Below are 26,993 nucleotides of genomic sequence, written 5' to 3'. Positions count from 1 at the left end.
AATTTTGTCTCATCGGCCATATTTCCATGTTTTTCTCTTCCTCAAAGGTCCTTGATCTGAGCTTCAACATGTTGACCAACCTCCATCCTTCGATGTACCTCTCCCTGCGTAACATTGGGTCAGATGTTAGGCTGGATGGGAACAGGTGGCAGTGTGACTGCGGCATGCGCAGTCTAAGAAGGCGTATGGCCTATGACAGCAACAGAGGCCTGCAGACCTGGGGCATGGTGTGTGCTTTCCCATCTGTCCACTCAGGCAAGGACCTGCTACAGTTGGAGGAGGATGACCTAAACTGTTTTGGTACTGAAAACAGTCCAGAGCTCCATCGAGATGTGACGGTCTACAGCGGCTCTGAGATATTTCTGTCTTGCTCTAAACAAGGTAACGAAGTCAAAAGTATAAAATAGCATATGTAATAGCTTACATATATAATAATGAAGGTAAACCTGACTACAGGTTAATGCTGTCTTTTCTGTAGATTCCTCGTGGTTGACGCCCAGTGGTCAAGAATCTGTGAGCAGACCTCAGGCTTCTCTGCTCATCGGTGACGTCACTGACAAAGACACAGGACTATATGTGTGTATGACTGAAGACCATGAGGTTGTTTCTGTTTTTAACCTTCAAATCAGTAGAGTAGAATATACAAGAAGAAAAACAAGAAGTTTGCGCAGAAATAGCCGACAAGTTATCCCCCAAATCCCCACAAACAGGATAGGTCAAGAAAGGAATCAGAGGGCTACACAGTCTGACCTGGCTCTGGCAGTGTGTCTGTCAGTTTTCATAACGTTTCTGATAGCCTTTATCCTTGGGTTCTTAGCAAGACCTTTTATTGATGTTTTTTGCAAAGAGGTCACTAACAAGAGAAGCCCATCTGCAACCAACTCTGTCTCATCTGCAGAACAAAGACAATATGAGAATGAAGCCTACTCCGAAAGTGAGGAACCAGAAGAGATCGTAACTTACAGAGAAAGGAGAGTCACATTTAGGACCGTCAACATTGGAGAAGATATTAATGTAGAATATTATGATACCGTAGCCAGTGGTAATCAGCAAAGCGTAGAAGCAGCAAAGACTGAGGAGGATGAGCACACAGCTGGAGACTCAGGAAGTGAAAACGGATCACAACAGATAAATCCAGAAAATAACCAGCAAGATGCAAGAGACATCTCAGGCACCACTAATACAAGACGCAAACACAAAGTGCAGTTTGACAACATCCCTGACTCTGAAAAGCTAGAGGAGAGAAGTTTGTCTTCATGCTCAGATTCTTCACTATCTGACCGAGAATTAAAAAAGGATCGAATGAACAAGAGAGACCACACATCACCCAAGTCTCTGCAGCGGGCAGAAGACTCTGTACAGCAGGGAGCTGATTCCTCAACTTCTGAAATAGTAGAAGTGGAAGAATTATCCATCGAGAGGACAAGGGAAATGTCTGAATTCTCTTCTGAGCCCTTTGCAGATTGGTCACCACATGCGGATGCTACCAGACCTTCAGACTCTGGTTTGTGGCAGGAGAATGAAGAACAATTTGAGTTTAGTGATTCAGTTGGAAGCAACTCAGCGAGGTCCAGCAGTTTGTTTGGTTCTTTTAATGATTCCAGACGTAAAGTTCTGCCCACTTCAGACATCCAAAGCAGGGATGATGTGTCCAGCTGCAGCTCATCTCTCAGTGCAGATGAGCCTACGCAATACACCGTGAACCCAGACCAGGAGGAAGAAAGTACAGAAAACAACCACTATAAATCTGACTTCACAAACACTAAGCAGGATGCTAGTTTTGAACAGCAGAACTCTGGTGTGGATACGAGCAGGCCTCCGGCGGGATTTAATCAGGGTAATTACCCACATGACACACTAAGGCCTGCAGAGAGACCAGAGCAAACCTCTTCCTCTCAATCCAGCGACGGTGAGCAAATGCAGAACACGGTCAATGAAAAAGTAAAAAAAGAAGAGGTTAGAGAATATCATAAGCCAAGCAGCAGGATAGTTGCAGGGGAGAGAGATACAAGAGAGAAAATTAAACCCACGCCACGGCAAAGGTGGCGTGGGGTCAGTTTGGGTGTTAGAGAGATGCACATGACAAGTGTTCAGTTTCAAGAAACTCAAACACCAAGTCGTGATTCAGACGCACATTGGCCTGCCCTAGATCTTGAGAATACAATACGTATTAAGAGGCGTCTAGACATCAAAGCACCATCACCATCTCCTGATTCATATTCTAGTAGTGCCAGTGAGGATGAAACAACAGGTCACACAGAGAAGAAGAGACCACAAAAGTTTGACCATTCAGGGCTTCTTTTGAAAAAATCTCAAACCACAAATCTTGATCCAGATGCAAGATGGCCTATCCTAGATCTTGAAGATATTCCTACGATCAAGAGGCGTCTGGATGTCAAAGCACCATCACCCCCTCCTGATTCATCTTCTAGTAGTGAAAGTGATGATGAAACAACAGGTCACACAGAGAAGAAGAGACCACAGAAGATTCACCATTCAGGGCTTCTTTTGAAAAAATCTCAAACAGCAAATCATGGTCCAGATGCAAAGTGGCCTGCCGTAGATCTTGAAAATATCCCTACCATCAAAAGGCGTCTGGATATTGATGGTGACACAAAATATCCCACAGAAAGTCCAGGGAAGGTGGATATTGTAAATCTTCCATTGAGAAAATCTCAAACATTAGGTCATAATATTCATACAGGGTGGCCTGCCCTAGATCTTGAAAATATCCCTACCATCAAGAGGCGTCTTGATGTCAAAGCACCATCACCCCCTCCTGATTCATCTTCAAGTAGTGAAAGTGATGATGAAACGACAGGTCACACCGAGAAGAAGAGATCACAGAAGGTTCACCATTCAGGGCTTCTTTTGAAAGAATCTCAAACAGCAAATCCTGATCTAGATGCAAGGTGGCCTGCCCTAGATCTTGAAAATATCCCTAAGATCAAGAGGCGTCTGGATATTAAAGCACCATCACCATCTCCTGATTCATCTTCTAGTAGTGACAGTGATGATGAAACAACACGTGCTGCAGAGAGGCCTGGGAAGGTGGGCAATGCAGCGCTTCCATTGCAAAAAATTCCAACAGCCACTCATGATTCAGCTGCAAGGTGGCCTGCCATAGATCTTGAACATATTCCTACCATCAAGAGACGTCTGGATGTCAAAGCACCGTCATCCCCTCCTGATTCATCTTCTAGTAGTGAAAATGAGGATGAAACAACACATCTTACAAAGAGACCAGGGAAGGTGGACATTAGTCAAATTAAGAAACAAGACTTAGGTTCTTCTTCTAGTAGTGAAAGTGATGATGAAACAACAGGTCACACCGAGAAGACAATACCACAGAAGGTTCACCATTCAGACCTTCTTTTGAAAGAATCTCCAACATCAAACCGTGATCTAGATGCAAGGTGGCCTGCCCTAGATCTTGTACATATTCCTACCATCAAGAGGCGTCTGGATATTAAAGCACCATCACCCCCTCCTGATTCATCTTCTAGTAGTGACAGTGATGATGAAACAACACATGCTGCAGAGAGGCCTGGGAAGGTGGGCAATGCGGCGGTTCCATTGCAAAAATTTCCAACAGCAACTCATGATCCAGCTGCAAGGTGGCCTGCCATAGATCTTGAACATATTCCTACCATCAAGAGACGTCTGGATGTCAAAGCACCATCACCCCCTCCTGATTCATCTTCTAGTAGTGAAAGTGAGGATGAAACAACACATCTTACAAAGACACCAGGGAAGGTGGACATTAGTCAAATTAAGAAACAAGACTCAGGTTCTTCTTCTAGTAGTGAAAGTGATGATGAAACAACAGGTCACACCGAGAAGACGATACCACAGAAGGTTCACCATTCAGGGCTTCTTTTGAAAGAATCTCCAACAGCAACTCATGATCCAGATGCAAGGTGGCCTGCCCTAGATCTTGAAAATATTCCTACCATCAAGAGGCGTCTAGATATTAAAGCACCATCACCTCCTCCTGATTCATCTTCTAGTAGTGACAGTGATGATGAAACAATACATGCTGCAGAGAGGCCTGGGAAGGTGGGCAATGCAGCGCTTCCATTGCACAAATTTCCAAAAGCAACTCATGATCCAGATGCAAAGTGGCCTGCAATAGATCTTGAACATATTCCTACCATCAAGAGGCGTCTAGATGTCAAAGCACCATCACCATCTCCTGATTCATCTTCTAGTAGTGACAGTGAAGATGAAACAACAAGTCACACAGAGAAGACGATACCACAGAAGGTTCACCATTCAGGGCTTCTTTTGAAAGAATCTCAAACAGCAAATCATGGTCCAGATGCAAGGTGGCCTGCCCTCGATCTTGAAAATATTCCTACCATCAAGAGGCGTCTGGATATTAAAGCACCATCACCCCCTCTTGATTCATCTTCTAGTAGTGACAGTGATGATGAAACAACACATGCTGCAGAGAGGCCTGGGAAGGTGGGCAATGCGGCGGCTCCATTGCAAAAATTTCCAACAGCAACTCATGATCCAGCTGCAAGGTGGCCTGCCATAGATCTTGAACATATTCCTACCATCAAGAGACGTCTGGATGTCAAAGCACCATCACCCCCTCCTGATTCATCTTCTAGTAATGAAAGTGAGGATGAAACAACACATCTTACAAAGACACCAGGGAAGGTGGACATTAGTCAAATTAAGAAACAAGACTCAGGTTCTTCTTCTAGTAGTGAAAGTGATGATGAAACAACAGGTCACACCGAGAAGACGATACCCCAGAAGGTTCACCATTCAGGGCTTCTTTTGAAAGAATCTCCAACGTCAAACCGTGATCTAGATGCAAGGTGGCCTGCCCTAGATCTTGAAAATATCCCTACCATCAAGAGGCGTCTAGATATTAAAGCACCATCACCTCCTCCTGATTCATCTTCTAGTAGTGACAGTGATGATGAAACAATACATGCTGCAGAGAGGCCTGGGAAGGTGGGCAATGCAGCGCTTCCATTGCACACATTTCCAACAGCAACTCATGATCCAGATGCAAAGTGGCCTGCAATAGATCTTGAACATATTCCTACCATCAAGAGGCGTCTAGATGTCAAAGCACCATCACCATCTCCTGATTCATCTTCTAGTAGTGACAGTGAAGATGAAACAACAAGTAACACAGAGAAGACGATACCACAGAAGGTTCACCATTCAGGGCTTCTTTTGAAAGAATCTCAAACAGCAAATCATGGTCCAGATGCAAGGTGGCCTGCCCTCGATCTTGAAAATATTCCTACCATCAAGAGGCGTCTGGATATTAAAGCACCATCACCCCCTCTTGATTCATCTTCTAGTAGTGACAGTGATGATGAAACAACCCATGCTGCAGAGAGGCCTGGGAAGGTGGGCAATGCGGCGCTTCCATTGCAAAAATTTCCAACAGCAACTCATGATCCAGCTGCAAGGTGTCCTGCCCTAGATCTTGAAAATATTCCTACCATCAAGAGACGTCTGGATGTCACAGCACCATCACCCCATCCTGATTCATCTTCTAGTAGTGACACTGAGGATGAAACAACACATCGTACAAAGAGACCAGGGAAGGTGGACATTAGTCAAATTAAGAAACAAGACTCAGGTTCTTCTCCTAGTAGTGAAAGTGATGATGAAACAACAGGTCACATCGAGAAGAAGAGATCACTGAAGGTTCATCATTCAGGGCTTCTTTTGAAAGAATCTCAAACAGCAAACCGTGATCTAGATGCAAAGTGGCCTGCCCTCGATCTTGAACAAATCCCTACCATCAAGAGACGTCTAGATATCAAAGCACCATCACCAGACTCGAATTTGTCTTCTAGTAGTGACAATGAGGAAGATATAACACATCATAAAGCGAGGCCAGCGAAGGTTGACATTGTTCCGATAAAGAAACATGAACAGGGCAAGGTCAATCTTTCAACTTTTCCATTGCATGAATCTAAAACAGAAAGTTATGATCCATTGGGGTCTGCTGTAAATCTTAACCATATTACTCGAATAAAGAGACGTTTGGACATCAAAGCCCCATCATCACCTCCTAAATCGTTAAGTGATGAGAGTACAGTGGAAGGAAAGATAAAGGAAGCCAACAAAATCGGTCCCCATTTCTCATCAAGCAGCTCAGTTGAGCAAGACGAGTATACAGAAGATATAAGCAACCCATCAATCACAATAAAACAACATCCAGATCCAAGATGGCCTGAACTAGGTCCTATCAGCGCTCCTCGTATCAAAAGGTACCTAGATATGAAGACACACTCACCTTCAACTGAGTCGTCTTCCAGCAGTGACAAGAGTGACAATGAAAGTACATACCTACCTGTGAGAGTAGAGGGAGACAGAACTGTTGTGGGGATTACAAATTATCAACCAGGGTCACAATTTCCTGACATGAAAAAAAGTTTCCCCCTGATAAACAGGCGTTTAAATATCAGAGGACCACCACAACCAGCAGACTCCAGCTTTTCAAGCAGTACTAATGGGACACTTTCAAATCCCACTGTGAAACATGAGACGGACAAAGATGGTGTCAAGATCACAACTCAAGAGCAACAGAAAGTGATTAATCTAGGTATCCCCAAGATGAGAAGACGTCTGGATATTAAAGCCCCAGCACCACAACCAGATCTCGTACTTGACAGTACATCTGCAGACGTTGGACGGTCTGAATCAAACTCTTCAACAAGTGAGAGTGAGGATGAGAATAGTGGCAACAAGTTTAAATGGTCACCGAAAAGCCCACTGATAAACATTTCTCCCAAACCAAAGACAGACCACACTATCAAATTAGAAAAGTATACAGTTCTTACAGATGACCTGAGGGACCAACCAACAAATGACAACATCAGCCCAACACCAGAGATAAACCCAGAGCTCCAGTCAAGGTGGAACAACATGGATCTTGGCGTCTCCCGCTTCAGAAAGCGTCTTGATATCACAGCACATACAAATGTACCACCAAACCTGTCCAAGACACCTTTACCTGACTCGCCCTCCTCTTATATGGGTGAAAGTGGGACTGGAAATCAAACTAGCAGAACTAGATTAAAAAAGAACTTGGTGAAGGTTACTGAGGAAAAGTCCAACCAAGATATCCTGCTGACTGGTTTTGGCACTCCACATGTTAGAAGTTACTTGGACACAAAGGTCCCTGAAAAGGCTCCTGGTACTTCACCATTACATCAGCAGTCTGATTCCGTATCCAGCAGTGAGAGTGAGGGTATCTCAACAGAATACGCAGATTACACATGGAGGGGAACATCTCAGCTGAGTGTTGTCCCAGACGTGGCAGCTACCACGAATCGCACCTCTTTACTTGTGACCCATGCTGCTGATGAGTCACGCAGTGGAACTCAGGTGGCGAGGAAGGCTGGGGTAGAGCTCAAAAGCCAAGCATCAGAAGAGGGGGACGGGTCCGCCTCAATGTGGCCTCATCTGAGTCTCACAAATATCCCTAAAGTCAAAAGGGCGTTGGACATCAGAGCTCCGCTGCAAAGAGAATCCTTTCCCAACTGCAACAGTGAGGACGAGACAGAGCACACTGTACCTGAACTGAAACCTGGTGTCCCACGCATTAACAGGCGTCTGAATATCAAGGCACCATCACCAGAGCCAAATACTTCCTCGTCCTCAAGCAGCGAGAGCGACAATGAAGTGACAGGATACTCTGCAAAACAAAGCATACGTTCCTCTAATATGTCAGCAATGACAGACGTAGATTACTCTCAGATCGCTTATAAACGTTCAATTATCAAAGCTCCAAGGCAACGCGATTCTTTCTCTTCCAGTGGCAGAAGTCACACTTCAGACCATCCTGTTGCACAAGCAGGTCTATCCCATAGAGTGGGCGACCGAAGTGCATCTCTATCCCCGTGGGGAGTTTCCAGTCTCGAAGAGCAGAGCACCTTGGACGTGTCACCCGAGATAAGGTGGACGGGCATCGGTCGAAATCTACCAGACTTTTCCAGTGCGAGTATACGTTTGGATTTAGGTGTACCTCCTCCACAGCGGGCTCCTCCTGCAGAGCCAGAACTCACCCCACCTGACTCCTCTAACTCCTCTGATAAAATAAAACAGGACAGAGTGAAAGCATACGAGTCTCTGATGGATAGATTTTCATATCCTACTGCCAGTAGGGGTTCTGTTGCATCCAGCAGATCTCTGGACAAATTTGACAACACAAGCAGAAGCAAAAATGAGATTTTTAGGGCTCTGTCTGAGGATAGGAAGGAAAAGAAAGGCCTTGGTGCTTTAAAAGCTATCTCATCAAAGAGACTTCAGTGGGACACAGACGATAAAGATAAAGATGCTGTTTAGATGATCTCCTCCTACGTAGTGCTGTGAAACACAAGGTTATCCCAGTTTTAACTTTAAAGGGTTTGCAAGGACATCAAACCTGTGGCCAAACTGACAAATACACTGTTCCGCTATTCAGTTGAGAAAACTGCTGCAGGCTGCTTTATGTTATTCGCTGCTACAGAAGGGAGTCTGACTTTGGTGTCACATCACAAAACCTGATACTCCATTTTGACTTCCCAAACATAAAGATCTGTGATGTTAAACACAGAATTTACCACTAAAACAAAGAAATGATTGTCATTGGTGTTTTGTCTTGGATTAGATTATGAATTAAGCTTGAAATTATATGTAAAAACTAAAAATGATGTGTGGAGTAGTTGTGGAGCACAGTGTTTTGAGAAGCAGGTTTATTCTTCTCTGTTCATGTTCTTGTTAATCACATTTTCAAAGCACGTTGTATCTGTAATCCATTTAGCAATGAGAGTCCATATAATCGTAATGTGCATGTATTGTTTATACACCTCAATCAAACCATGTCTCACTTTGTGAGGTTAAGTGTTCATTTGTAGAATTAGGCTCATCTAAATAGCATCGACAGTAATGACAGCATAAAGTACATTTTGTTATTGGTTAACTATTGACAGAAGAGCCAGTAAGTTAATAAACCATTTTATTTATGTATATAGAGATAGGTTATAGTGAAAACAGACATATAGACACTTACATAGTTTACATACATATATACAGTTGGGACAAGGCAGTTCATCTTCCTGCATTGTCATGGGAGAAAACTCTGGTAACAACTACCTTGATCTTAGACGTATGCTGATGATTGATGTATTGTCATGACAATAAAGGCTTTCATATAGTTTCAGCTGCAGGGGATTTCAATGACATGGGAGCTGATGTACATCTTCACATATATACTTCATGTGAATTGTGACAGTGTGGTGCAAAAATTGCTGAACTTTTAATAAATAAAATAAGATCCTTTGAACTGGCTGCAGCCACCTCTGCAGCATATGTAAGGATGTGTAGGATGGGTGGGGAAATGCAGGAGGGAACTCCTGTTCCACCGTGAGGTTACAGGTGTGTTCCAGGTCTTAATAGACGCGATCATGTTGTTCATCAGTATTAGGAGAACATGGTCGGGAATATCAAAATCAAGCACAAAACATTTGCACAAATTCCTGTACAAAACAAAAAAACGCATTTGAAAAATGTTTTCAAAAAATCTCATCCATTCACAAAAGGCTCTGTCGGAGCATGCATGCAAATATTAAATCTTCAGACGATTCAGCATCACACAACAGCCAATGACGAAAATGTATACATGTGTTACAAGAACATTATACTAGGCGAAAGGAGAGGATAGCATAATCACACAGCTCCAAACTGTCAGTGTCCATTGTTTTGATTAGATTCTATGGGTGGTACAAAGCAATGCTTTCAGCAAACCTACAGTACTACTCAAGCCTTAAGGACCTCGTCCTGAGAAGGTCACTGGTCATCCACTTTAGTTACATTAACACTGTCAGTGTAGAGAGATGCCTACTAGAGAGGAGACCTGAAACTATCATTGGACTAAGGAAGACAAAACAAATATCACAAAGACAAAATGGACACCAACTATTTCTATGTCAACTGATAACACAGTCCAAACAGTCTTAATTAATCCTGAAATATCCCTGACCACTCAAGTGTGTCTGTGTGTGTGTACGTGAGCATGTGTGTGTGCGTATGTGTGTGTGTGTTGTAAGTGTCTTCACACGTGTATATACTGTACATTTGGGTTTGTTGGTACATGTGTGGGACACACAAAGTTACTTCCAAGGTTTGAGGCACAATAATACTCTTACCTACACAACGTAGATACATAAATTGGTCACCAGACCAATAAATGCTGATCAGAGCACTAGTGGCTCACCGCTGTACTTTAATAAGAGTTAGTAAGCAGCAATGCTGTTTTGTTTGGTGTTAAGAGGTCTGCGGCCTTTGCAGGGGGGTTAGCAACCTGTTAGCGTTAGCCAAAGTAAAACAGCAGAAGGGAACAGAAAGCGGAGGGGGGACAAAAATCACTAGCACAAATCAACAGTAAACAGCACAGGCATAAGAAACCTGCAATCAACCATTTGACACAGTGTGCTTATTAAAAAGTACTCCAACTTAAAATATGACAAACAATAGTTAGTGCCATCCATCCAGAAAGAAAAGCCTAAGTTCAAGTTCATTGCACAGATACATAATATTTAAATGTGCCTGGGTCAAAGTGACCCTGTTTAAGACTCAGACACAATGCATGAATGGTCACTTGTGTTGATTGCTCTGTGCTGCAGACAAGGGTTGAGGAGTGGTCCTCCCACACAATACCATTTTGCCTCCATCATCCATGCATGATTCCATGTTATCCTTACACAGACAGCAATATGACATGTCACAGTGAGAGAGAGCAATGCCACTGGGGACCGCTGCAAGCTTGCCCACTTCGCAACTCTCAGGTGGGAAACATAATTCCACAATGTCAGCCCCCCGCATCCGCAGTCTGGGCAGCATGCACCCAGGCTGCAAACCCATCAACCCCACCCCGGTCCCACCCCACAGCCCGAACCACTCCTTTTCTAGGAAGCTCCCACTGTCACAGCCTTACCATTTTTGTATTGTTAACTTATTGGTTGTTGATTCTCAAAGTCGTTGTTGTCACAGTTGTATATTTTTTCAATTTCTCCATTTTGCTCTGTGGCTAGGACATTTGTCTTTCCTTGTACCATTCCACAAACTCGTCCAACAAAACCGGCCCTGAAGAAAGGATAAGATAGAGATTAGAATAGATTAGAAAACTGTCATTTTCTTAACATGCACATTAGGCTCTTTTGTCATATTAGTGTGTAGATATGTGTTGACTTACAGGCACCATCCTCATCGTAGTTACTGAGGTCCAGGTTGATTGTCCTGCTGAACTCTAAAACATTGCACCACTGGTCTTTGTTGATGACTTTGTACTTCGATTGCTAGGGGAAAATAAATGAATACCTTTTAACATCAACATGGCACCACAACCTTTTAGTTACAACAACCCTGGCCAAGGTCAAACTGGACTTCAGACAATATTGCATACATCTATGGTACGTGACTGTACCCTCAATCGGGTAAAAGGTTGTAGAGACAATTTCCAAATGTGGTACGCACCTCTAGAAACTGATTAAACACAGGAAACAGAGGCCACGTCTTTCCCAGAAGAAGCCCCAGCATACACTTTGCTGTGTTTAAGTCCAAACTCCTCTGATCCTTTTCCTGTCCAATCCAAAAGGAGCATGGTTTTATGACATTGATGCAAAATGTCGATAACAGTTTAAATAGAAAATCTGCCCCAGTCCCTCTTCACATAACTGAATTCTTTAACCAGCTGCCATTTTTGATAATAAAGTATAACATTGTTATCACAGCCACTCTAGCATGTTTTCATTCGCCATTTGTATTTTAATTCACTCCAGTCTGACAAGCTTTATTTAAAACCATGCACGATTGAGAATTATGTAACTAGCCTCCACTCTTGAAGAGGTTTTCCTCTAAGTCAAAACCAAAACTGATTTTAACCATCCCAAAATATCAAGGTTGGTCTGTATGCTGGCTTAGATAAGACTTAACATGAATTTCAATCAGGCATACTTAGCAAACAACTGGATTTCACTACTGAACTGGAAAGGACTTGTTTTAGGGGTGTTACTTTGTGAGCTTACTCATAATAAGAAGATTTTGCTGGACTCACCCGAGCGAAATCAAAAGCATATCTATAAATGAGCTTAAAACTGGTGCTGTCGTTTAGGACAGATCTCAGGTATTCGAGCGAGTTCCTCAGCCTCTCTGTAGAGTCACACCTGACAACAGCAGAAAAGAGCCTTAGACTTTACACTGAAGCGGTTTCTTGAGACCCAGCAAATCAACCATCAATCTTGAAACCATCACGATAGAAGGACAAAAAAGTAGGTTATGTGACGTACTGCAGTGAGCCCATGCCTCTCAGCCACTCCTGGAGAGTAAAATATCCCATACTCTGGGCATCCAGCTTCCAAGCAAGAACCAGCATCACCACCTGAACACAGTAGTCAACAACATTTATAGCTTCTGATGTCATTAAATAGAAGACCAGTCAATCCAGATTATCCATCTTCTGAACCAACAAAACTGTTTCAAGTCAAACGCAGAAACCGAACGACCTGAACAACCTTTGAAACAAAGCACCAGTTTAACTACTAACTAGTAACATTGAAGTGAAACTAGGGTGGCCCTTTTTTGTTTTTAAGTTTATTATTTTTATTATGCTAACTTTACACTTTTCTATCATGTTATCAGAACCAAAATGGGGTCTCAAAGTGGCATGATTAACCTGAGCAGCAGCCAAAAGGTGAAAAACCTGAGCAAAAATGTAACCAGATGGAGCCAAACTACAAGACATATCTAAACACCCAAAATGCAGAACAAGCTACTTACATTCTCTGGTTCCACTCCGATGTCCTCACAGAACTTCTCCATGCCTTCTGGACCCACCACATCGTCACAGCCTATTTCAGACAGACAAGTGTGAAGCCACACACAGCAGTTTTACACATGGAGCCAAAACCAACACCACTGATCAGTGGCTAAATGTTGAATAAACCAAGAAGGTTGGATGTTTCAAATAGAACCCCTCACCTGCATATTCATAGAACCACTCCAAGCATCTTTTGCTAGAAAACGTCTCTTCCTCTCGAATTTGTGAAGTTTCATGTTTTCTGAAAACACTGCACATGATAAGACAGTTAAGTCTCAAGCTCTGCAGCAGTTCTGCAAGCAGACGTCAGAATTTCGTGTGATTTCAAAAAACTTTATGAGCACGTCACTCCTGCATAACTGAGCTGTTACTATGATACTGATGTGGATTATTTTTGCTTTAATCTTTGATAAAGGGATGTCACACCTGTCCTGGCGACTTTTCTTGGCTGACATGTCATCTCCAGAAGAGGGTCTCCTCTTTTTCCTAGGAGGCATGGCTCTGGAGCAACAAGCTAAGGGAAGCAAATGGATGACAGAATGAGAGGCATACCTATTGGCAGAAACACTGATCATGCACGCGTTCTCTGTCCTAACATTCCAACTGAGAAAGACACACCAGTTTGGCTGGAGTACAATGCAGCATTAATTTAACTAGATATGTGTTTTGAGTTACCTATGGAAACAAACAAGAAGTTGTACATGTCTTACCTGGGGGGTGGCTATCCTGCCCAACGTCTTCTGTCAGGTTCTATCCAAATACATAGGTAAAAAAAACACAAGCTCGTAAACAGGACACATGTTGACATGGTGCACACTCAAGACAAACAAATACCAATTTAAAAGCTGCTGATATGCATTTACCAGCCTGTGCAACGTGTGGTGGATCTTATGGATGCTGGCCAGTGTACTCAAGTGGGAATTCAGCTGAAAATCTATTTCCACAAAGAATAAAGATTAGATGATATTTCAAACGGAGGCACAGCACACAATCTTCTGCCAATCGAACTTACAGGCTTGATACAAGGGTACAAGAAGGTGACATTATCACAGCACCAACCAGGACCTGTGGTTTAAATCCTCACTCACTGTGCGGGGCTCAGGTGACTCTCGACTGATTTCTAGTAAGAAGCTTTACGTTTCATAACGGACAGAAACAAAGATCTGACACGACTGAGGGAGTGACTCCCCGGGACCACTCGACATAAACATGCAAACTCGAAATCCGTCCGATCGTGCACGCTACCTTGTTGCCAAATGTCATGTAAGCATAGTCGTGGAGGGGCTGTCATCAAACACCGAGGTGGCTCATATATTTCTAGAGGCCAGAAGCAGGCAAAGCAACACACAGTCGGATAGATAGCACTAGCTGCATACCTAAAATAGCAGTGCAGACGCGCAACTTGCACAGAGTTTACAAAGTATCTGGAGAGCAGGGCGCTTGGGCGTTGTAGTCCACTTCCGCCATGGAGGCCTCTGAGACCTCGTCTGTGCCCGCGACACTGAACTACAACTCCCAAACCTCGGCAAAACAACTATTTCTTTCTGACCCCTCTACCCCGCAACATTTACCTCAACTGATTGAATGCGTTTTACATGGTTTTGTCATTTTTAAATCTAGCTATACAAGGCTCCTGGCACACAAGGGTGGCGCATAGGTTTTGCGGCAGCTTAAGTAGGTGCCGCAAAGCCCCGCGGCGCCGCTGCAGCAGGCAACGAACGATGTTTTACACAACTGCGTCACAATTTTCATCCTCTGTAGTGTTCCGCAGCTGAACAGATAATGCAGGAATTCAGTGAAATCACGCTGATGCCAAGTTGGAGTGGACCCGCAGAGTAGACCCTGAGTAACGAGGAGTGCAAAGATCACGATGCTACGTTTAGCATCGAAAACCTCCTCGGTTTAACTAATGTCGGCGGCTCTGAAGTGAGCACGGCTACCGCAAAACAAAACAACTGAAGGCTAACCCCAGTGGCTAAAGTCGCTTGTCAGAAACAGCTGATAATACATTAGCGATCCCTCCTTTGTTGTCGACCAAAACAGCACTGGCAAATACAAAGAAACCAGCGAATAACACGGGATTCATACGCTTCCATCACAGCTCACGCCACCACAGGCTGGAAGTAGATAGGGAAACACCGAGCGTGTGTTAGCCTCCCTGCTAGTTTCTGTGCAGCAGCCATCAGCAGTATGATTTGATGAGGAATGCCTGTACAACGTTACTACTTACTTGCCGCATCAGAGTGCATTTTTATGAAACATACAACTGTCTGTGGGAAGTCTGCAGACCGGCCAATAGGCGGGCCTTGTCCCCGCAAACCACGCCCGCTGATCGCGATTGAAAGGGAGCCCGCTCGGTCTCCTCCTCTGCTCGTTATTGATTGGTCCTTAGAGGTGCCATGTAACGAGAGGGCGGTGGAAATAAATAAGCCCCTCCTACGCTCAAACGTGACTGGTCAGAGTTCCCAAACAGGCTCCGCTGCTTTCTCGATTCATTGGTCAAGATGATATTTATGGGCACGTCATCCACAGCATTTCCTCGTGCAAGCCTGGAGCCAGCCCACGATGCGATGTGATTGGTGGATTCAGTGATTCCTCGAGCACCGCTGTTTGGGTTCGTTGGGTTCGTTCAATGTCGGCAGGCGGGTGGGGGTTGGAGCAGGTGAGTGTGTTGACCATGGTGGTGATGTGAGTTGTGTCACTTTAACGGTGTGTGAAGAGAGGAGAGCAGCCAGCTAACTGTTGGCTTCCGGTTTCCCTGTGGGCTCGCTGCTCTGGTGGAGGTCCGGAGTGTTTCCACAGGTCCTGTCCCAAATACTGCTTCAGTGACAAATTCGACCGTGAGCTCCGTTTGTCATGTGACTGAAAGTCCAGCTCATGAGAAGAAACGAACACAAATACAGCCTCACTGATATGAAATCATTTAAATCGAGATGTGTCCGCAGTAACCTACGTCTCTGATTGTGAGTGACAGTAACCCCAGTGCACCCTCCTAGGATCATAACTTGCTGCATGAACTGATTTACAATGTTCAGGTATATTACAAAGTGTTGACGGGACATACAATGGAAAGAAAAGGTTACTTTAACAAAACCAAACAAATCAGAACAGAAATGCAGCTAGACAGTTTATTCAATTACATATTTGGTCTTTCGGAAATGATCTCCCAATAGAGTTATCTCTGAGATAAGGCCAAGTAACCATGGACGGGTAAACAGAGTAATATACTACATCCACTGGTGAAGGTGGGCAGGTCCAAGTCCCTGTGTACGTTAATAGATATGGCTTCAGTTAATGTATATAACTAGTGTGTTAAGTCATTGTAGAGTTGGTCGAAGTGTCTGCTGTATAGTGTATACACTGCTCTGGTTGTTATAACTGCTGTCTCCTTACTTTGTTGTTGTCCCTGTTTCTCCTGCTGTACCTTTCTACAATTGCAGCACTGCTAAGCAGTAAGTTCAAGTGTATTTATGCAAGTACTGAGGTACTTTATTTATACTTTGTTTAATTAATTATTTTTGAATTTGTACTCCATTGCGTTTCACAGCGAAATATTGTACCTTTTACTCCAATCCACAATTATCAGACAAAATATGTTGTCATAAATTTATAGATTAAATTACCCAAAACAATGTACAGGCTTAGCACTACCTTGACCAGCTACAACATTACAGAGCTGCTCACATATTGATACACAGTCTACTATTATATCTTTCAACAAAATAGATTTAACAGGGTCATTCTGCATTACTTTTGATAAATAATATATTGCCGATATTTTTGAACTTGAGTAAAAATTGTAATGGTTTTACTTAAAGTGGCATTATTTTCCTCAATAGTATTATGTGTACTTAAGTAAAGATTATTTCTTGAAAAGTGTCAGCATGATTTTATTTTGTAGATCTTTGAGGTGTTTTAAAATGTATTTGTGTGCAGTGCGTAATGAGGTCATGGCTCTTGATGGCTGACAGTATCTATTTTCATAATTGTTCTCTCATTAACAGTGAAACCTGAATTTTCCATTGAAAAAACATTGAATCTGTTCCTGTATTGGAGGCTGTTGCTCTGATATCACCATCTTTAATTGAAAGCTCTTATTTATAATGGCTATTCCCATTGATTCATACATGCAATATGACCAACCTGCTTGGGTTTTCTCATGTGAATGAATGGCCCACCTGTTTAACAAAACCAGTGTAAAATAAACAACCTCTCCAAACAAAGGTGTGTCTCACTTAAAGGTTCAGAAACTCTACCGAAGTTATTTTAACTGGAACTGCAAGAATTAATGTGCGTCATTTTATTTGTGCGAGCACAGCTTTTGACAATTTAAACAATATTCTATTCTTTATTATTTAATTTCTTCCCAAAACTATAATTTAACACTTGCTTTTACCCAGAACCTCATTTATTTCAAGTCCTTTGGAGGACAGGGCGTCTCTAGGATGGGTTTTTTCAAGTGGGGCGGAGTTATAAACATATGAACCAGGGAGGAGCAATTACATCGGCTAAAGACTTGAGGCTCGGTGAGAGGAAGTAGCACTTTCCTGGTAAAGTTTCACCGTACAGGTCCAGAGAAGGTTTCTGTAAACTCCGGCACCATGAGTTCGGCACAACCTACAACAACGAAGACAGAGGAAGCGGCAGATGTTGGTTCTAATCCAGCTGCAGTGAAAAGGGAGCTGAAGGTGAGAGGATTCGTATAGAATGATGTACACGAGAGCCAGATAGCATATGTATCGTATCATATACTATATTTTCACCTATAGTCTATTCTTTTTTTTAAATATTTGTTTTAGTGTAAATAACTTTGAAATGGTTTCATGTATGAAATGTGTTGAATATGTCAAACTACCTGTCCATCTAACCTGACTGCTGTGTCCTTCAGTGCCCCCTGAGTGATCGTCACATTCATGGAGAGGATATGAGAAAGGTGTGGAAGGAATGCCAAGAGGAGAGCTTCTGGTACAGAGGTAAACTCTAAGTGGTTCAGTATACACTCATACCTCTATATCATTTTTTTCTTATTAAGTAGAAACTCAGGAAGCTAAGAAATCTGTCAGATGACCTACACCACACTGCGTGGCTGGCTTGGATAGATCCACCCACACGTATTGTAAGTCATTAGGGTAGGGCTCATTTATCAACACCCACATGTCGAAGTGTGTTTACATTTTTCTCTGTGGAATTCAGCCTGTGACCAGTTAATCTCTCTCATGTCCACTCCTATAAAGTGTGTTCATTCACTGAGTCAAGTCTCTATAGCCGACTTAAATCCTTTGTTGTGAATTGGTTCCTGTTAGTTTGAGCGACGCTGCGAGTTTCCTGAAGTCGGTTAAACCCACACCCCTAAATAAATCCTTTGAAAAACCTGCTTCAGCAAATCACAAGAGATTCAGAGATACGCAACTACACACCTACACAGATCCACCGTCAGAGCAGATACTGAAGCAAGGGGAACAACTCGCAGGACAGAAAACAGTCTGGGTTGTAAACAGAAGCTACGGGAGCAAGAATGGTTAACCAGCTAAGAACTGACAAAGATCCCTGCTCTTTCTGTCAACAGTTAATTGTCTGAAGCCTCAATTCCCGTCCTTTTTACTTGCTGCCAGCTGCCGGTTCCTTTTCTTCTCTCAACGTGCTCTTATACAAACAACTTCCTGGACTAGAGTCTTATCCTGACCCTTGACTTATGCCAATAGATTGTAGAGTCTCGCCCTAATACAGGAGAAAGTTCAATTAGATTGAACTCTGCACAGGCCAATAAAGGCAAGAATCAATCCATATTAGGATGTGAATGTTACTTGACGGTTGAGTGATTATTAATGTGTAATACTAATATTGTTTTTGTGTTGTTTTGACGTTGTTACTATCTTTAAATTGAAATTGGAATGAATTTATGAGTTAACAAATTAAGTAATTAATTAAAATACTTCAATTAATTTAGCTGTATGAATTACGTTAAATAAAAGATTATTATTTGATATAAAAAATGTGTGCGTGAAACCAGTTCAGTGAAAATTGAGAACTAAAAACTACAACTAAACTAACACTCTGTGAATAATCGATTAAACTTCATTATGAAGAAAAACTTAAATTTAAGCTACAAAATAACAGACTGTCATTGAGAAACTACCTGTTTTCACTGACTAATTTCACTTTACAATGCTATACCACCACCTCAGAGGCTCATATCTTCACGGTTTTGGTTGTGGCAACAGAGAAGGAGATTCTTGTGGTACTTGAAAGAATAACTGCATTGAAAAGATGGCAGAGGCCAGAGAGTTAGTGCACCACCTACTTGTGTCCTAGTCTGGTAACCATTACAACAACAAATAGGCTTAGTCTACAAAATTAGAGGTCTGGTGCTTCGTGTGAAAAGGGTAGCCTGGAAATGAGTCAAATTCCGGGCCTTAATTATTGTCCCAGTCCGCCCCTGAACCCAAACCAAGATCTAACCAAGCTCTGTTACCTGAACCTAACCAAACTGTGAAGCCATGAAGGCAGATTTTTCCAACAGCAAAGTACGTCTTCTACATTGGCTTGTTCATATTGTATCTAGTATTTAAGACATTGACCAATAAACGTCAAAATTAGCATGACTTAACACAACAACGATTCATCCAGTCGTCATGAATCTGATTAGATACCTTCAGGACATGTTTGGAATTACGTCTATTGAAGAATTTCAAGCCATAATCAAGGGACACTACCAAAACCCAACCATGTACCTCAAAACCAAGTGAATAGAAGTTATAGAAGTCTCCATAGCTCCTTTTAAGATACAATTTCTGAATATTGTCTCTGTGCATTTCTCAGTGGACATCGCACTTTCCCAGAGTTGCTGTTTTTCTTGAACATTGACTTCCACCTGTTTTTATTTTTTTGCGGAATCTAATCTAACGGATCTAACATGATTCGGATTGAGATAGACATCTGATAATACTTGTTTTTGATCAGCTGCTGGCTGTTGTCTTTTTTCACTTTGTTTTCATTCTTTCCTCAGCTCTCCCCTTGTCCCTGGGCAGCATGGCTGTCACTGGTGGGCTGATATACAATGGTAAAGCACTGACTTTCATCAAATCGTCCTCATGTACAAACAGTCATTTCTGTAACGATCACATGTGATATAGGTCAAATTTTATTTCCATACAGGTATCTGGAAGTCATCAATGCGATTTGGTCCCTTTCCAAAACTAGCAGGTGTGTACCATACAGTATACTGAACTTCAGTTCATCTGTAGCTGTGCTTTTAATAATCCCTCAAAGAACGTTGGTCTTCAACTATTATTTTTTGTTTGTTTCAGTTGCTGGGATCCTTGGTTACGCCGTGGGCAAAGCATCTTATGTTAGAACTTGTCGAGGAAAGTTCCTCGAGCTTGATCTTGCGGATCGACCAGGACGTGGACCCGGGTCATGGGGAGGACCTTTCAATAAACATGGTCATGGACACAGGTGAGGAAAACACTGAATTTATATTATTTAATATTAGGTTGACAAGTCAGACGTTTATCTTCACAAATGTGATGCTGTATTAGAGGAATTGCGATTAATAATAATATGCACCAATTGTGTTTAGAGCAAGTTCAGTAATCAGAAGAGGACTTTGTTTTTTTATTGACAAGAAGATGAAATGATAAATAACCAAAAGGCACAAGATAACCCTATAACAGAGAATTTGCTTTCATTCTTGAATTTGTGCTCTTTACGGATAGGACTTGCAAAATAGCCATTCAAATAACAAACTCTGTTATTATTCAAGTTCTGGTCGATAAAAGCTAAATAATAATAAAAAGATGCCACAGTATTCTCTGTCTGACGTAGTTATTGGGAATGGACTTTAGAGTTGTCATAAGTCATGCTTCTCAGTTCATATTTTCACTTTGTCATCTTTCTAACAAAATGAAAAATATTATGGAAGAAAATATTCAACTATTAAAATGAGGAAAAATAAATATTCTTAAACCTGTGTGTGTCACTGACCGGGATGTTATCCCAACAGATCCTGCCACCATGTCTGTGAAGAATGTAAGAAAACCCCTAAAGCCGCACCGACAGAGGAAGTGAAAAGTTAAAGGTAAATTAAACGTATATAGAGCTATGAAAACCTATCTTGCACACAACTCTGAAGCCTGAATTTTAATTTTTCTAACTACTACAAATTTCTATACATACTCACAACATATGAAATAGCAGAGAAAGAAGGGTGATACATGCTACACTATATATTGGTCCCTGTTTCCAATGAAGAGTTTGGTATATAGACACACGCATGTAAAAATAACTGGAAAAAACAATGTTCATGCATTTCCTTTCCTTTTTCAGACTCATGGGAGGACTGACTGTCAGCATGGCCCTGTCAGTAGCAGCTATATTGCTACTTAAATGTTATTAATACTGTCAAACCATGCACAAAGTGCCACTAGGGGGAGCAATTGTCCTTTCAATCATAGCTCTGTTTTAGTGTATTCCATTTGATCATTTTCTAAACAATGAAATAAATACTAAAGAAAGTTTTGCTTACAAAGGGATTTTTTTACACTATTCAGTCAGTGAGTGTTTTGAATTGTTTATCAGCAAATAAACAATATCATACAAAGAACCAACCTGCATGAAAGGTTTTGGTCAGTAAATGTTTACAATCCTTCCATGTATGCTCATATTTGACAAATAAAGGCTTTGTAGAATGTCATTGTTGAATTTTTTTTTTCATTTGACAGATTTTATAACTTAAAAATCCAAACAAGGTGTGCCCCAAGAATTCTACGTTGTTTATTTTTTCCTCAACTTAAGTAACGTATGATACAATGGTACATTTACATTCAATGTACCTCTGAGCAATCCCATGGAACCAAAGCTAAACCATTGTGTGGATCTGAGTTCCAACTGTTTGCATCATTTCATCCAATGCGAGTATTTAGAGGTGGTACAAAAGTTACTGAATTGACTGTTATGGAAATCCACATGTTTTTGGTTCACTCAAATATGATGTCACCAATCTCTTTAAAATAGGAATTTGAACCAATTTATACTTAAGACCGACAATCCAACCCAGTTTATCAGCCTGCCTGGTTCTAGTATGTGTGAACTTTGTGAATGCAGCACAGACAACTGAGGTTTTCTATATTAGTTTATAGTTAAATACATTTAAATGTACTAAATACAAGACCAGACATTGTTAAAACTATTATTTGTGGCAAGTTTCCAGTTAGAAATGAGTTTTTTAAATAATTGCTTTTAAAGCTTATAATTGTTAATTTGAAAATATAATAAATTGTGTTGTGGATTAGTGTTTTGCTCTTCATCACCCATTGTTAAGTAATTGTGCTAAAAACATGCTAAGCTTTGTATTAAATAAAATCACTTGTTCTTCCTCCTTCGTGCACCCGCCCCCCCCCCCGAGCATGCGTCGGTGTACGCTGGTTGTCATAAATAAACGGACCCATGTGAATGTCACCCCGCGACGTCATCCAATCAACAGGTAGTGTTCTCGGAAACGTCACGTGTTTGGTCAAATAGAAAGCCTTGTTTCGTGTGGGCGTACGTCCTCCCGGCCTATCACAGTGAGCGAGGCGGGACAAACAGGGCTGTGACAGGCGAGCTCTGCTCTCAGCAGCGATACGGACAGAAAAAAAAATCACACCACTACGCAAATCCTTCCGATGGAGGAGGGCCAGGACTCTGGTGCTTGTTCGGCAATGAAAAGAAGCGTCTGAAAGCTAGCTGCCTAGCTCCAGTGAGGGAGAGGAGACAAAAGTTGTGAGTATCCCCAGCTTCACGAATAACCAAGTAATTGAGGACACGGCGGCTGCGGACTGGTGCAGTGAACGTTGGCTTACGTATAGTTCCGTGATTAACTTTGCTGTCGGGGTTAACGTTAGCTTCCCAACTGTGGTACCAGCATTGGCTGCCGTAGCATGCTAACCAAGGAGTTTGGCTGCTCTGCTAGTGTGAGTTAATCGCCTAGCTACCGTGCAACTTCCATCTGAAGCATCGTTCAGCGGGCGGCATTATTATAATCATTTAGCTAGCGACGGTGTTTACATTGCCATCACGCTAGCATGGTGGCCGATAACTTATCTGACAACTGGCTGGTGAACTAAACCAAGTTGCTCCTGCTGCTAGCTAGCTAGGCTGCTGCTCAGCATTAGCACTTTGCACAGTACAACATCAACACCAGGCTAGTTGCTAACTAAACGATACCACGAACGACCCCACCATTAGTCCGTTTCAACGTAGCTAGTTGTCTTTTTTGGTTGCGCCTTTGTCATGGGTAAAAACTGTCCGTGACAGAGAAGTAAATGCTTTGACGTTTTTAACCGCAGCGTGAGAGTCACCACGCACACAGAGTTAACCCAGTTAACTCAGGGTTTAATCAATGACCCGGATTTATCTGGGAGATAAGACACTGATGCGAAGCTTAAGTGTTGTTTGTTATCGTCTGGAAATAGGACGTTTTGTTGTTGAGAGGTAAAAGTTTGAAGGGACAATGTCCCAACACGTCGAGGCATGGTGTTTCCTCTGCATTGACATGACAGTGAGAGGACTATCAGCTCTGAGGGCTTCATTCTGCCTGTTCACCGTGCATCACACACACAATGAGGCATTTGTTCACTTACTGTACAGTCCAGCTCTTGGATACAGTCGGAGAGGAATCTGGTCAGTCTGCTGTGGGGCTGGAGGTGGAGAGGGCCAAACAATGTCAGATGGAGGCCCATTGACAGAAGAGAAGTCAGTCTGTGTTCTCCCATGGGCCCACATGAGAGTGGACTACGTTTTGAGTAGTAAGGAGAACTTCGTTGTGATGCATTGCATATGTAGAAGTCAGATTACAGCAGTGAAGCAGTCACAAGCGGTAGGTGGTCTGCATTTATTCACCCCTTTTCTAGTCTTGATGAACACCCAGAACAGACTACTTTACAGAACAGTTTTGCCATTCATACAGTGCACCTATTTTCCGTACTTTGTCACAAGTCAATCACACACCAGCGGCACAGTCATTAGTGCCAATTTGGGGTTCAGTATCTGGCCCGATGGGTATGTGCGATACTGGGATAAGACTGCTGACTTTCTGTTACTGGACAACCCGCTCTACCTCCCTGAATCCCCCCTTATGAATGTGCCCATGCCTTTCCTGACTTTTGGATAAAGGAATCAGAATCACCTGCCCTTTGGTTGGACTCTGGTTGGACCGGTGCTGATCGAACCGGTTAAGATGTAAAGATTGTGCCAAAACTCCTAATTTTAAATTGAGCATTACACACAGTGCTAGAAATGGCTGTCATTTCACCACTCATTCAGTTTGTTCAGACTTTATTCACACAATCTGCTTTTTTATTTTTACACTACATGCTTTCTAAACATGTACAAGCTAGCATCTCTTAAGCAGATCTATTTGACAGTTTGACCAAGTTTGATCTACCACTACAACCTTTTAAATAACATGTGAACAACAATTAAAAGCTCAACATCCTATTGACCCTAATTTGTGTGTAGTTGTTAGTAGAGGGAGATGACACCTAACTTCATTTAACTCCTCTGTTAACTTGTGCTGCAATGTAATGATGCTATGAAGAAGTACAGCACATAGTTTAAGCATTTCATACGCAAGGGTTTGCAGTGTTGTGCTAACCTCAGCCCACTGGACCATCGGCCTTTGTAACTGGCGGATCTCCCCTCATCCCTGCCAGGATAAGCTTCTGATGGCAGTACAGATGTGTCGTGCAGTCTCTTTATAGACACACAAATCAGTGGGAATCCCCCTAGATTGCACGTAGACATCTATCTGTGATTATCTGGGGCATAATTGCAGTGAATAAGTGGGTTTGGTTTAATCTGCTAAGACATTAATTGCATCGAAGAGTACAGGGGACGAAAAAAGCACACTCTGTGAAATGCCCCCACAGTGGCCCCTCACTAAGCTGCCCCCCTGCAAGGATTAACTGTCAACTCAGCATTTCAGTGGTGATTACAAAAATATTATGAAATGCAGAAATAACAAAGCATTTTCTTAATTTTATATCTTCATCCATAAAACATTCCTTTTAATGTTAAGTTTTCGCAAATCAAAAACAACTTATTTCCCCCCCTCCCAGCCTCTGCCTTGGTTCTCATTCATGTAAAGCTGTTGTCTGAAGAGAGCAAACCTCAGATGGTGTTCCTTACGAGGGGTTTAAAACCTGTGACTGTCCAAATATCTTGGCTCGTTGATTTCCTTGGGCACCTGCTTTGACCGATGACCTCTCAGCCGTTCCACATGGGCAGCTTCTACTCTATGTCCATATATTTCTCCTGCACAACATATGCGATGTCTCCATGGAATATAACACCGTTCATACATTTGGCAAGAGTACCTTATCTGACCTCCACACCTAGACTGATCAGTTGCATCTGGGTGGCACGTGACGCAGCAATTGCACATGGCTAAATTATTAACTGGGCAGCTAAACAAACAACAAGCTGAGGAATTAAACCTTGACGTTCGATTTAATATCGGTTCTATCTAGCTTCTCTGTATGCTAGCAGCTGTCCTATTGGGGAACTGCAAATAGTATTGCACCCAACCTAAATTGCATAGTTGGAGAACTATTGAATATGTGTCAAATGCTTAGAGCAAATGAAGGCTTCTTGTCACAAAGTGGAAATAAGAAGAATTTTCAGGATTGAGTGTATGAGAAAATAGAATTTTGTCTCTCGGACTTTCTTCAGATTAACTTCCAAATGTCTCTTCTTCTCAGTGCAATGTAGATTAAAGCACAACATTACTGACTCTAATTTGCACGGGTTCATCATTCTTTTCTTTGATTGTACTGAAAGACTGGGCATAATGTAGCACACAATAAGGACTGAGTCTAGCTAGAAATAACCTATAATTGAGCCCTGCTGAGGAAGATTATCCTTGGCTTTGGGAGAGAGGGTTTGGAGCATAATTGATGTTTGGGTCCGTCTCTGCCAAAGAAACCACCCTGTCTTTGCCCTCAAGACGTCCTCGGCTGAGATGCAAGTGTTTCTTCTGTATTTTGAGCTGTTGACGCTTCATTAAATCCTCATATTTCCTGTCTGTATGTGTCACCCATTGCAAGTTAATGCTAAGAGGCATGTCTGTTCAAACATTCAAAAAAGGGTGTTTTTAAAATCATCTTCCTTTTCTAGTCAGAAGCAGCCAGTAATGTCTTCTCTGAAGAGGTAGTGATTACTACAGGCCGGGCCTGTCATTTAGTGCTGGAGGGAGCCAGATATAGGCATTTCACCCTTTGTTCAATTTACTGTAGCATGCTGCCTGATTCGAGCTGTGAGCTAGCTCAGTTAGGACGAGTACAGTAAATAGATCAGACATCTTTAAGTTTGTGATTTACTTACAAGGTGAACTTGAAGAAAAGCTGTGACAGAAGAATGACACACAGCAAAATGGGTCTGGAAAATATTGTCTCTGTCTGGGTTATGTTATTTCCTGGATGGACTATTAACCTCTTGTTTGCGGCATCCTAGTTGTACGCTGGACTCGGATGATTGCAGGGTGACATAAATACATTAGATGCCAAGTTAACCATTGATAAGATCAGTCATGCTGACCTTTAGCTCATCTCCCTTGTTCCAGTTTCACTGAAATATAAATGTTTAAACTCACGAAAAACTGGAAAAGTACTGATTGGTAGCAGAATTAGTAAGACTTGTTGAGATGTGAGATATGCTTTAGCAAAACCACAGAAATGCAAGCTCTTAAATATAGAGCAGGAACTCAGTTTGTGGCTGTATCTGCTACAGCGCTCAGGATGTGCACAGGGTTTGGTTTAGCCCTTTTCTCTTTGGTCACAGTTTGTGGAGTCGCTGAGCTGGAGCAGGAAGTCAGATGTATTATTCACAGGTCTGTGAGTGTGAGAAGTTAGCTATTGGCCCTTTTTAATTTGTTTTACTTCAGCTTTTCTGTGTTTGTGGTGGGTGGGATACCTGCGTTGATATGTAGCTGTGACATGACTCTTTTGGTCTGTCAAGGTTTTTGCTTGGTTTTGTTTTGACTTGATATCTATGCTGACCTGTTCTCACCATCTGTCAACTGTGTAAAAGTGGAAGTTCTCACACCTCAGCTTCTCTGTCTGGCTGCTGTGTGACTCAGTGGCTTGTTCTTCCTTCCTTTGTTTGACAGCAGAGTGAT

At 42.3% G+C, this 26,993-nt stretch overlaps 3 protein-coding genes across 6 annotated transcripts in view; 2 read left to right on the top strand and 1 right to left on the bottom strand.

The window, feature by feature from the left end:
- Positions 1 to 8,966: 8,966 nt before the first annotated feature.
- On the bottom strand, positions 8,967 to 15,161 carry dcun1d4 (DCN1, defective in cullin neddylation 1, domain containing 4 (S. cerevisiae)). Of its 4 annotated transcripts, none has more exons than XM_053430468.1 (11): positions 15,072 to 15,161; positions 13,705 to 13,775; positions 13,552 to 13,591; positions 13,268 to 13,355; positions 13,003 to 13,091; positions 12,802 to 12,872; positions 12,312 to 12,403; positions 12,080 to 12,188; positions 11,500 to 11,604; positions 11,219 to 11,321; positions 8,967 to 11,109 (listed from the first exon to the last, which is right to left on the bottom strand). In XM_053430468.1, exons 1-11 carry the CDS (start codon positions 15,088 to 15,090, stop codon positions 11,054 to 11,056), a joined length of 843 nt encoding a protein of 280 aa, XP_053286443.1. In that variant the 5' UTR covers positions 15,091 to 15,161; the 3' UTR covers positions 8,967 to 11,053. The 4 variants fall into 4 exon arrangements, with proteins under 4 accessions (XP_053286443.1, XP_053286442.1, XP_053286446.1 ...); XM_053430467.1 differs by lacking the exon at positions 15,072 to 15,161 and adding an exon at positions 14,087 to 14,920; XM_053430471.1 differs by lacking the exon at positions 15,072 to 15,161 and adding an exon at positions 13,854 to 14,080.
- A 2,173-nt stretch (positions 15,162 to 17,334) lies between these two features.
- ociad2 (OCIA domain containing 2) lies at positions 17,335 to 21,533 on the top strand. The gene is made up of 7 exons (XM_053431330.1): positions 17,335 to 17,529; positions 17,730 to 17,814; positions 19,848 to 19,901; positions 19,997 to 20,044; positions 20,149 to 20,296; positions 20,844 to 20,918; positions 21,167 to 21,533. Exons 1-6 carry the CDS (start codon positions 17,443 to 17,445, stop codon positions 20,914 to 20,916), a joined length of 495 nt encoding a protein of 164 aa, XP_053287305.1. The 5' UTR covers positions 17,335 to 17,442; the 3' UTR covers positions 20,917 to 20,918; positions 21,167 to 21,533.
- Positions 21,534 to 22,439: 906 nt separating this feature from the next.
- Positions 22,440 to 26,993, top strand: part of fryl (furry homolog, like) — a 69,688-nt gene continuing 65,134 nt past the window's right edge. Inside the window, exon 1 of the mRNA XM_053431038.1 lies at positions 22,440 to 22,600. The gene's annotated coding sequence lies outside the window, so the exon portion shown is untranslated. The remainder of the gene's footprint in view (positions 22,601 to 26,993) is intronic.

Source organism: Pleuronectes platessa, chromosome 9 (assembly GCF_947347685.1).
Source record: "Pleuronectes platessa chromosome 9, fPlePla1.1, whole genome shotgun sequence".
Lineage (NCBI taxonomy): Eukaryota > Metazoa > Chordata > Actinopteri > Pleuronectiformes > Pleuronectidae > Pleuronectes > Pleuronectes platessa.
This window is presented reverse-complemented; position numbering and strand designations above follow the sequence as displayed.

Bases quoted from the DNA above. Each gene is read 5' to 3' on its own strand.
- dcun1d4 (XM_053430467.1), bottom strand. From the start codon at position 14,132: ATGACAGCCCCTCCACGACTATGCTTACATGACATTTGGCAACAAG. The intron at 13,092-13,267 runs GTGTGACATCCC...TATCATGTGCAG, and splicing joins AAGAAAAGTCGCCAGGACAG to TGTTTTCAGAAAACATGAAA. The intron at 11,605-12,079 runs GTGAGTCCAGCA...TGGATTGGACAG, and splicing joins ATGCTTTTGATTTCGCTCGG to GAAAAGGATCAGAGGAGTTT.
- ociad2 (XM_053431330.1), top strand. From the start codon at position 17,443: ATGAGTTCGGCACAACCTACAACAACGAAGACAGAGGAAGCGGCAGAT. The intron at 17,815-19,847 runs GTAAACTCTAAG...TTCTTTCCTCAG, and splicing joins GGAGAGCTTCTGGTACAGAG to CTCTCCCCTTGTCCCTGGGC. The intron at 20,297-20,843 runs GTGAGGAAAACA...TTATCCCAACAG, and splicing joins AAACATGGTCATGGACACAG to ATCCTGCCACCATGTCTGTG.